The 11,781-nt window shown below is 40.8% G+C and overlaps 1 protein-coding gene across 1 annotated transcript; it reads right to left on the bottom strand.

Annotated features, from left to right (window-relative positions):
• Positions 1–319: 319 nt before the first annotated feature.
• On the bottom strand, positions 320–8,681 carry LOC109870858 (ELL-associated factor 2). Its single transcript, XM_020461534.2, has 6 exons — positions 8,421–8,681; positions 7,933–8,027; positions 7,672–7,808; positions 7,269–7,438; positions 4,217–4,480; positions 320–3,938 (listed from the first exon to the last, which is right to left on the bottom strand). Exons 1-6 carry the CDS (start codon positions 8,521–8,523, stop codon positions 3,889–3,891), a joined length of 819 nt encoding a protein of 272 aa, XP_020317123.1. The 5' UTR covers positions 8,524–8,681; the 3' UTR covers positions 320–3,888.
• Between the last annotated feature and the right edge of the window lie 3,100 nt (positions 8,682–11,781).

Here is an 11,781-nt window from a genome sequence, read left to right as displayed (position 1 = left end):
TAACGAATCCAGTTGTTTGTGTTATCTGTTTCAGGAAAGTACCTGCGTAATTGTGCGCCCAACTCACTCAGGTGCTTCGCTATATCACATTTGACATTGTCCGTAAGCTTGAGTTCATTTGCACACATAAAAATCATACAATGATGGAAAGACCTGTGTGTTGTCCTTGTTAGTTAAGGCAGACAGAAAAGAGCTCCAACTTCTTAATCATAGCCTCAATTTTGTCACGCACATTGTATTTGTATTTATTATGGATCCCCATACTAAATCCCCTAATAGATCCCCTGCCAAAGCAGCAGCTACTCTTCCTGGGGCCCAGCAAGGTTAAGGCAGTTTATTCAATTTTAAAAACATTACAATACATTCACAGATTTCACAACACACTGTGTGCCCTCAGGCCCCTACATATCTATAGTACTATATCCATGTGTATGTATAATGCGTGTGCGTGCGTGTGTTTTTGTGTTGTTTCACAGACCCTGCTGTTCCATAAGGTGTTGAATATACAGTGGCAAGAAAATGTATGTGAACCCTTTGGAATTACCTGGATTTCTGCATACAGTTGTCATAACATTTGATCTGATCTTGATCTAAGTCACAACAATGGACAAACACATTGTGCTTAAACTAATAACACACAACTTATTGTATTTTAAGGATGTCTTCCTTATTTGACCCCTCATAAACGTAACGGACATATACCAAGAGCTGTGCCAGGCCGGCCACATCTGTTAACTCATCCAGCTCTAATGCATATAATTCACTGGCTTGTATGCAAAGCAGTAATTGTTTTAAAACATCTCCGGCCGTGTCACTGATGCGTCGTGAAAAGGTGTTGTTTGATGAAGACATTGTCTGCATAGTTTTTTGGGCCTTTTCCCCCAGGATTGTCCCAGCCATATCCGTGGCAGCAGGAAGAATTAAGTCCTCCTTGCCTGTCCTAGCCACTCGGTAGCTCACCATATAAGACGCTTCTAGCCCCTTCTAGTTAACTGCCTGTTCAGGGGCAGAACGACAGATTTGTACCTTGTCAGCTCGGGGATTCGAACTTGCAACCTTAGCCCAACACTCTAACCACTAGGCTACCCTACCAACTCTGGAGTCACTTATATATGGTTAGTGAGAAGTCGATTTTTAAAGTATTTTTAGCATTAGCATGTGTGGTAACGTGCGTCTATAGGTACAATGCAGCGACTTGTTTTACTCAAAACCGTTCAAAACTGATGTAATGAGTCTAAATACAAAATCTGGAGTAAGGTTCAAGAGGAGAAAATGACTGCAGATGATTTAGAGCATTAGCGTTACATATGCAAAGAATGAGTTAACAGTTACCTTGTTTTAAAAATAGTATCAATACCAAATTCAGTTTTGTTCATTTTAGGTGTTTCCATGATAGAGATTACACGTTTTAAATTGACAGGCCACTGTGGAGTGGATTTACAGTGGTTTAAATGGACACGTAAAATCAGATTTCTCAAACTAAAACATGTACCAAAGATTTTTATAACTAAACCAATATATTCCACAGCCTGTCGTTTCCAATGGGAACAAATTAGTCATAGTGGGCAGAACAAGCAAGGAGGTGGGCAGAGCCATACACGGGCTAGTGAGATCCTATTGGCACGTTCTAGTATACATCTGCATATTTTCGTTAGGGAACGCTTACTCTGTGAAGTGCTCCTGTGTATAATAACTCAATTCGCCTTTGCACTCCTTCTAAACAACTCGATTTTTAAAAACCTTTGCAAAGGAAGTTTACAAAACTTTGTCCACTCTGTCCATAACAGATTATAGTTTTGGACAACTCGATTTTTAAAAACCTTTGCAAAGGAAGTTTACAAAACTTTGTCCACTCTGTCCATAACAGATTATAGTTTTGGGAACGGGAAACTGTATTGAGATCAAATGTTTAATCAACGAGAAAATGTCCAGATTTTCGGCCAAAATCCATCTCGTTCCATCTTCTCCCACTGTCGGCCAGTGGGTTTCTTCTTACTACCATATTTGGTAGTGAGTGGAAACACCAAGTGGATGCTTCACATTTATACATCCGGTGAAATATCTGTCTCAATTGTTCTATCTGTGCATGTACCATGGGCCAATATTCCAGATTACATGTACTACTAAATCTAAAAAGCAATGGAGTGGTGTAAACATGGGCAAATTAAAGTTTCCTTCCACCTCATTTTTTTCCACCAGTCTATTCCTTTTAAATCCAAGTCTCAGAGCCCCACAGTGGAGATGTAATAATACCCAGAAATGCTAGCAGTCAAACGCTTCCTAGAATTTTTACACCTTTCATTTTTCCCATAGGGGATTTTAGAAACAATTCAAATTAAAACTGTGTTTTGTGTAGGCTTACCCTGGCGTGAAGTTTTGTGAATCTCTCTAGGACAAGATTACTTTTATCAATATATTCAGCTAGATTACAATTACATCAATTCATATTTTTGCTGCATTTTTCCTTTGCATATAGGTTTTGCATTACATTAGCATAACAGTCAGATTTTCCCCCCAATATTGATTTGTATAATAGTGCATTTCCATTTCCATTCAAATCCATGAACAGGTGCACAGCTCAGGAGAAAGGAGAGATTATTGGGACGACCGTAATGTTGTAACATGATACTTTAGAGAGGGTGCAACACTAAGATATGAGATATGACCTGGGATATGTCTCAAACGCATTTCCTGGATTCATCACGCGTCTCATTAATTCCATGATGAATAGCCTCTTTTTATTAATTTTTAAAAACACATTGGAAGAGAAGATCCAACTACCTCCTCTCAGACCTTCTCCTCCAATGCATTTTGTGAAAGAATCGATGAATCAAGGATGCAGGGAATCAAGGAAATACTTTTGAGATTCACTTCAGTAACCATAACAACAGAAGGGATAGTAGTCATTGGAATGGCAGTTGTAAAGGCAGGGCTGTAAGACTCTCACTGGCATCAGGCTATAGGTGCATACATACACTCCCATTGCTCTGACACCCATAGAATATATTAAGCTGTTGGTTTTTCCTGACAAAATATGTCAAATATAATCATAAATCAGATTCAAGTATTGCAGGTTTAAAGCAACAAAGCCAAGTAATCTTTCAAATATATTACGTAGCATCACTGAGCAAAATCTTTAAGTTACGTTTACCCCACACTAGGCTAAATCAATCCACTTCAAGTAGTGCACTAGTTTCCTCAAATAGACTTGATATGTTGCTAGGCCATATATTAAACAAAAGTCAAATTAAGATAATTCCTAATAAAGCAACGACATGATAAGACTGCTTCAACCTATCCCCTTTAAGAGTAAATCTTTCACAGTAGTCACAGTCTAATGGCTAAATAATGAAACATTGACGCTATATGATGCTTGAAGTCTTTCCAAATGGGTGAATGAAGCGGAATCCATTCTGATATTGATGTGGCTGATCCTTGATAACAGAAATACCTCCTCTGTTCAATTCATCAGTATGGTTCCCAGTTCCCTTTGGCCAACTAATAGTAAAACTTAAACTAGTAGAGTAACCACTACCTAAAATGAACAGTGAAAATAACCCAGATCAAATGTGTAGATAAGAGAATTGATCACAGCTATTGACCCATTTCTTTCAAAAAGGCACTAAAAGATATCGACAACTGAGACTATTGATAGAACTATGAAGACACATTCAACTGAAATGCTGGTGGGCTGGTGAGGGGTGTTGCTTCCAAAAGGTGTAGGGGTTTGGTCTTATTTGTCATTAAAAAGATCACATCCATATTCCCTAGTCTCATTCCACTCCTGTTGTGACCCTAAAGGACAGCCATCCATCCAGGTGAAGGTCAGTGCAGCTGTCCACAGATGGACCTCTCTGACACGCCACAGAATCAGTGGTCTCTCACTGGTCAGTCATCGTCACTTTCACTGCCAGACTCACTTAACTGCAGGTCATTCTCTGTAAAAAAGGGGAAGTACGAACATCTTAAAACCATCAACAGCCATGTCACAATTCTAGCCTTATAGAGTTGGCATAGGCCTAACTCATACAGTATAGCCTATATCCATAGCAATGCAAATAGAAATTCTGATCTAGCAATGGAAATATAAAATGGTTCGATATAACATTAAAGTATTCAAACTATACCCTAAATACTGAGGAGAGGAGAGGAGAGGGGAGGGACAGACAGACAGACAGACAGACAAAGAAAAATAATGCGTAATGAATGAACTTACTTAGCGTACTCATGAGGTGTCCTCCACCCCGAGGTGGTGAGGAGATGGTGGTGGTGGTAACGGTGGTGAGGATGGGCATGCCCTGGTGGGGTGGTGGCGCTGTGAGGGGACCCCCAGAGGGGCCGGGGGGAGGCGGGTGCCGGGACTCGTCCTCAGAATCACTACTGCTGGAGCTGTCCCCACTACTGGAGGAGGAGCTGTGGGAGTCTGAGGACGAGTCCCCACTACTCATCTGGTCCATGACCTTCGCCTCCGCCATTAGCTCTGGTGCGCATGGACACACACAGACAGGAAGACACACCGACACAAAAACAATGACTGACCTTGAATCACAATACAAGAGGATTCACAAACATAACAATTGTTCCATTTATATGACCATGGACTACAATCTATATCAGGCCTGGGCATTTATATGACCATGGACTACAATCTAGATCAGGCCTGGGCATTTATATGACCATGGACTACAATCTAGATCAGGCCTGGGCATGTATATGACCATGGACTACAATCTAGATCAGGCCTGGGCATGTATATGACCATTGGCATATTTAGATATGACCATGGACTACAATCTAGATCAGGCCTGGGCATTTATATGACCATGGACTACAATCTAGATCAGGCCTGGGCATTTATATGACCATGGACTACAATCTAGATCAGGCCTGGGCATTTATATGACCATGGACTACAATCTAGATCAGGCCTGGGCATGTATATGACCATGGACTACAATCTAGATCAGGCCTGGGCATGTATATGACCATTGGCATATTTAGATATGACCATGGACTACAATCTAGATCAGGCCTGGGCATTTATATGACCATGGACTACAATCTAGATCAGGCCTGGGCATTTATATGACCATGGACTACAATCTAGATCAGGCCTGGGCATTTATATGACCATGGACTACAATCTAGATCAGGCCTGGGCATTTATATGACCATGGACTACAATCTAGATCAGGCCTGGGCATTTATATGACCATGGACTACAATCTAGATCAGGCCTGGGCATTTATATGACCATGGACTACAATCTAGATCAGGCCTGGGCATTTATATGACCATGGACTACAATATAGATCAGGCCTGGGTATTTATATGACCATGGACTACAATCTAGATGGTTTGAGATTAGGACAGCTATTACACGTGACACTCTACCAGGGCTCTAAAGTGCAACCAATTTGTTTCCAAGTGCCCTGGAGAAAAAAGCGAACGCAGATTCACTAGCGTGGTTGCACCATTACTACAGCGAAAACAACTTGCTTCTATCCCAACCAGGTCAAAAGGCCTGACCCATATTACCCACATCTGTGCCCTCAAATGTTACCAAATATTCGCACTCGCAAAAAAGAACTGTCGTTGCTCCAACGTGTACCTAACCATAAACATCGATGCCTTTCTTAAAATCAATACACAGAAGTAGATATTTTTAAACCTGCATATTTAGCTAAAAGAAATCCAGGTTAGCAGGCAATATTAACCAGGTGAAATTGTGTCACTTCTCTTGCGTTCATTGCACGCAGAGTCAGGGTATATGCAAAAGTTTGGGCAGCCTGGCTCGGTGCGAACTAATTTGCCAGAATTATACGTAATTATGACATAACATTGAAGATTGTGCAATGTAACAGCAATATTTAGACTTAGGGATGCCATCCGTCAGATGAAATACAGAATGGTTCCATATTTCACTGAAATAATAAACGTCTTGTTTTCGAGATGATAGTTTCCGGATTCGACCATATTAATGACCAAAGGCTCGTATTTCTGTGTTATTATGTTATAATTAAGTCTATGATTTGATAGAGCAGTCTGACTGAGCGATGGTAGGCACCAGCAGGCTCGTAAGCATTCATTCAAACAGCACTTTCGTGCGTTTTGCCAGCAGCTCTTCTCAATGCTTCAAGCATTGCACTGTTTATGACTTCAAGCCTATCAACTCCCGAGATTAGGCTGGTGTAACCGATGTGAAATGGCTAGCTAGTTAGCGGGGTGCGCGCTTTCATACGTCACTCGCTCTGAGACTTGGGAGTAGTTGTTCCCCTAGCTCTGCATGGGTAACGCTGCTTCGAGGGATGGCTGTTGTCGTTGTGTTCCTGGTTCGAGCCCAGGGAGGAGCGAGGAGAGGGACGGAAGCTATACTGTTACACTGGCAATACTAAAGTGCCTATAAGAACATCCAATAGTCAAAGGGATATGAAATACAAATCGTATAGTGAGAAATAGTCCTATAATTCCTATAATAACTACAACCTAAAACTTCTTACCTGGGAATATTGAAGACTCATGTTAAAACGAACCACCAGCTTTCATATGTTCTCATGTTCTGAGCAAGGAACTTAAACGTTAGCTTTCTTACATGGCACATATTGCACTTTTACTTTCTTCTCCAACACTTTGTTTTTGCATTATTTAAACCAAATTGAACATGTTTCATTATTTATTTGAGGCTAAATTGATTTTATTGATGTATTATATTAAGTAAAAATAAGTGTTCATTCAGTATTGTTGTAAATGTCATTATTACGAATAAATAAAAATTGTCAGATTAATCGGTATCGGCTTTTTTTGGTCCTCCAATAATCGTTATCGGCGTTGAAAAATCATAATCGGTCGACCTCTAGTCTGTGCAGGACTGATTTATTCATCACTCTCCCAACCCACAAAAGCAGCCTACTCTATTTCATTGAGACCACACATAATGTATACTAGACACACTTGACCTCGCACACCCAACTAGGAGAGGAGAGGTAGGCTATGAAACTTGAAGCAGCAAATTGTGTGTGTGAATAACGCAATAAAGATGTGCTTTTAATACAATAGGTAGGCTAACGCATACAAAGCAGAAAGACAGCCATTTCCAAATAATCTGTGGGACAACAAAATGTTTTCATTTGTCTGACCGCCCGCTCCCAACCAGCATGAAAAAGTGACCACTCCGCCGCAATGATCTCTGTCGGGACAGAGATCACCGTCTCTGTCGGGAATTAATGTTTTTAATTTAGAGCCCTGTGCATTACTGATGGTCTACATACCTCTCTCAATGTCATCCATGGGGGAGGCAGGGGACATCTTCTCTTTGGGAGGAGAGCTCTTGGAGCCTGCTGGGGTTTTGCTGCTGCTGCTAACACTAGTCTTCATCTGCTGGCTCAGACGACTGGTCTGCTGCTCTATACGAGACTGGATCTTACTGCTGCCTTCAGCCCTGACAACACACACACACACACACACACACAGACAGTTTATAGCTCCTAACTACGTAAGTAATACAAATCTGAATGACAAGTGAATCTGGACAGCCCAGGTAACCAAGGAAACAGAAGGATGCAGTTTGAAACGGAGTTACTGTCCATTAAGAAATGATAATTTTCCATTGCACTAATGTTTTGCTACAGTGTGCCCAAATTAACACAAGTCGACCCTACTCTGTCCACCCACCTGGTCTTCTTGACTGCAATGTTGCTGTTGAGTTTCTCCAGACGGTACTCTCCTGTATCATGGTTTACAATGAGAATACATTCCTTCATATAAGGCCTCTTGGATCCTTTGAAGACTGTTACAGGGGCAGTGGATCCCTGGGGAAAATCAATATATATATATGTTAATTTCTGGATATCAAGAGTTAAAGGGGGGGAAACAATCCAAATGTGCACTTTTCAATAATCAACTGTAAATTACATGATAATGCTTAATTCTTACCTCCAGATTGGGCAGTGTGATGGTAACTTGTTCTCCCTTTCCCACCTCCAGCTCTCCCTCACAGGAGGTGTCAATGGAGGCTGGTTTGAAGTCATCTGAATCAAAGAGATAAGAGAACAGTAGAAGTTACAAACTACTGAATTACACAGCAACATTATACAAGCAGACTGTAGGCTCCACACAAAAAGATTATTGGTTTGGTTAGTTCTGACAGAATTAAGTTTCAGTCGCCACTGTTCACCTACAGATGGTGCCACAAGGCCACTATTGTTGCTAACAAACTGCATACCAGCAGCAAGTGATGCAAACCAAAAGCCCAATCAAAAGTACGAAAATGTGATAAATGTTTAAAAAAGTGACAGTGATTTAGACAAACGAGTTAGCTATTTCATTTAAAACTAATATTTTGGGGTTTTAACGAACTAGCTATCCATTGGCATACGTTAGCAAGTTAGCTAGCTAGCAAGTATGATCAAAATGGCACTTACATCGCACCGTGTGGTAAGCACCTTTGGGTTGTTTCTCAAATGTTTCGCCTAATTTCAAAACATGTTCTTGACTGTCAAAGTGTGAGTATGTTGTTCCATTCATATTCTAATCAAAGTTTTCAATCATATGTTAATAACAGTAAACTTTCCACGTCCATTCGATACCATCTATCGCAAAACGAGCCAACTCACTTCTAGACCTAAGTTCTGCCCTTCCTTCGCTGTGATTGATCAGACTGATCTAGTGGCTTTTTTTGATTCGTGCAAATACCTGTCAATCAACATTTTGAGAATTTCAGGCGGAAGTTGCTTCAGTGCTCATGTCACATGGCATGGTTTGCTTTAAAAAAAAACGTCCTGAGAATTTCTTCATCATAACTACAAGTGTTTTATATTCATGGGGCTTCTGTATGACAATATCACACAGAACAGAGCGTCTATGGCCGGCTCCAAATGAGCGATGGACCTCTAAGTGGCCAAACACAGGCAGCCAAACAACATTATCAATTCTTGGTTAGAGCTTTTCATTACGCTAGCCTATATTAAAACCAACAAATAGCCCATATATATATATTTTTTTAATATAGGCTAGCGTAATGAAAAGCTCTAACTAAGGTTTGATAATGTATATATATATATATATATATATATATATATGTATTTGTTTAACATAACAGCATTAGGCCCATGTTTGCATTGCTGAAGGAAAATAGAATAAGGTATTCTCAAGACAATGAGAGACATCTTGATACAGTTGCCTAGTAGGCCAATACACTGAGCAGGTGGTCTAAGTAATGAATTAGTAACAGTTGTTTGCTAGTCTCTAAAAACCCGCTATGGTGATGGACTAGCTGAGCTTACCCCTAAAGCTGGGGAAATAAGCTCTTTTCCTTTCCTAAACTGAATCATAATCCTTCAATGCCTGCTGTGTCTCTACTTTTGCTGTGTCTGTACAAGCCATATGTAACCCCTTCAAACAGTAGGCTAGAGTAGAGGATGTAAGTTTAGAGAAAGAGAATATGAAGCTTATGCTTGTCAAGACCATAATGACAACATTGGTAACTGTTTATCCAGTGTCAATTTCCCCAATTACTTCACAGAGAGAAAGGTTGGAGTGCCAATCCCACCTGCTTCGTCAAGATGTTGTTATTGGAAAATTAGGTCAAGTGTGGTGTGCTACTGTAAATGACAACCCGAGAGAGAGAGAACAAGGGAGGAAACGAGGGAGAGGGAACGAGGGAGGGGATGAGGGAGAGAGAACAAGGGAGGGAACGAGGGAGAGAAAACAAGGGAGGGAACGAGGGAGAGAGAATGGGCAATATAATGAAAGAGAAAGGATGAGGTGAGGTTAGAGGGATAAAAGGACTTTAGAGATATAATGGTAGGGTAGCACTTCTCATAATGGTATTGCCTATTGGTGGACCACAAAGGATGCTCCCCCATGTGCAGTACGTTAACACCCAGGCAGGGAGAGAGAGAGAATACCCCAGGCCCCCTTCTTCACTATAGGATCCAGTGTCAGGCTTTAGTGTAACAGGATATTGCAGGCCGAGTGGCCAACTATGCACTAAGATATATCCATTCTGGATCAGGTTTCATCTACTATTGTGAGCTGAACGGAGCATTAATCTGCCTATAGGCCCCATGGCAATAGTGTCAGTGTAATAAATTAAGCAAAACAACAACACAATGTAACAGTGTGATGAATGTGTATAACACATTTTCTAATTGTCACTGGACATAATCAAGGATCTTCTGCTTGTTTTAAATTTTTGCCTAAAATGACATACCCAAATCTAACTGTCTGGTAAAAGATAATACAAAGGAAACAACACTTTTTTTGCATTTCTTTGAAATGCAAGAGAAAGGCCATAATGTATTATTCCAGCCCAGGCACAATTTAGACTTTGGCCACTAGATGGCAGCAGTGTATGTTTTAGACTGATCCAATGAACCATTGGATATCTGTTCAAAGTGTTGTATCAAGACTGCCCAAATGTGCCTTATTGGTTAATTCATACATTTTGAAGTCCATAATTGGGCACTCTCGTCAAGGGGCGACAGGGTAGCCTAGTGGTTAGAGTGTTGGACCGGTAAGGAAAGGTAGCAAGTTCAAATCACCGAGCTGACAAGGTGCAAATCTGTCATTCTGCCCCTGAACGAGGCAGTTAACCCACTGTTCCTAGGCCGTCATTGAAAATAAGAATTTGTTCTTAATTAACTGACTTGCCTAGTTAAATAAAGGGGGGGGGGAACAATATCATGGTATTCTTTCACCGTAATAGCTACTGTAAATTGGACAGTGCAGTTAGATGAACACGAATTTAAGCTCTCTGCTCAGATATGTCTATGTCCTGGGAATTATTTTTGTTTCTTATAACCTCATGCTAATCACATTAGCCTACTTTAGCTCAGCCTTCCCGGATCCCCCCAGACACTGATCCTGTAGAGGTTAACATTCCTTTTTGGATGTTTGGATAGCCCATGAGCCTCAGCCTACCTATGTTAAATGCCCCCTCAAATAACATGTATTTATTTCTGTTAAATGCATGTTTTTGGGGTAACAAATGTAGGCCTATAGCCTCTACTTTCTGCTCTTTTGATTTCTGATAGGGGATCAAGTTGACACACACCACCACACTTGAACAAAGCTTTTTTCATTCTGGCCGATCAGCGTTAGAGAAAGGCTTGTCCAGTTTCTAAGGAGACTTCAGGGCCGACTCTAGGGCCTCCGGTCCTCTGGCCGCTAGTGGGCCCCCGACCAAAAATGTATACAAATAAATAAATATATTGACTCAGTTGGGGTCTGTCACGTCTACTCCCACTCCTCCCCTCTGGTGTTCCAGGTGGCTGGTTTACTAACCACCGGTAATTACGCGCACGTGGAATTCATCATTACGCGCATCTACACTTCATCATTAGGCACACCTGGACTCCATTACCTCCCCTTTATCTGGAACTCCCTTAGGTTCTTTCCCCGTGCAGTATTGTTTCTGTTATTCATGTCTAGACGCTAGACCTACGTTGTATCGTTTCTTGTTATATTAAATTTACCACCTGCTTCTCAATCTACATTACAGGGTCTCAACTTACTGTTGAGAGTTAGAATAGTAGAATACACAAGTTACAATTTTCTAAATTTGGTTGTGCATCAGAATTTTTTCTCTTGTTATGTCAGTCACTAACAGTCACTAAATTAGCCAGCAAATGTGCTTTAATTTACATACACTAAATGTTCTCTATGCCCCATGGCAAAATTTGTAAAATTGCACAAAATTAACTCTAAAACTTCAAACATTTCTCTCCGCTGTCAAGAGAGGGGCTGCTAAAATGTTTTGACCACAATGTGGTGGTGAAGGGT

The sequence above is a fragment of the Oncorhynchus kisutch genome, linkage group LG26, assembly GCF_002021735.2.
Source record: "Oncorhynchus kisutch isolate 150728-3 linkage group LG26, Okis_V2, whole genome shotgun sequence".
Taxonomy (NCBI): Eukaryota; Metazoa; Chordata; class Actinopteri; order Salmoniformes; family Salmonidae; genus Oncorhynchus; species Oncorhynchus kisutch.
Note: the sequence above shows the minus strand (reverse complement) of the source record. Positions and strands in the feature narration are given on the sequence as shown.

Excerpts from the sequence above, each read along its gene's own strand:
- LOC109870858 (XM_020461534.2), bottom strand. The coding sequence starts at position 8,523 with ATGAATGGAACAACATACTCACACTTTGACAGTCAAGAACATGTTTTG. Across the intron at positions 7,809-7,932 it reads TCACACTGCCCAATCTGGAG|GGATCCACTGCCCCTGTAAC; the intron begins GTAAGAATTAAG and ends GATTTTCCCCAG. Across the intron at positions 3,939-4,216 it reads ACACCTCATGAGTACGCTAA|AGAATGACCTGCAGTTAAGT; the intron begins GTAAGTTCATTC and ends CCTTTTTTACAG.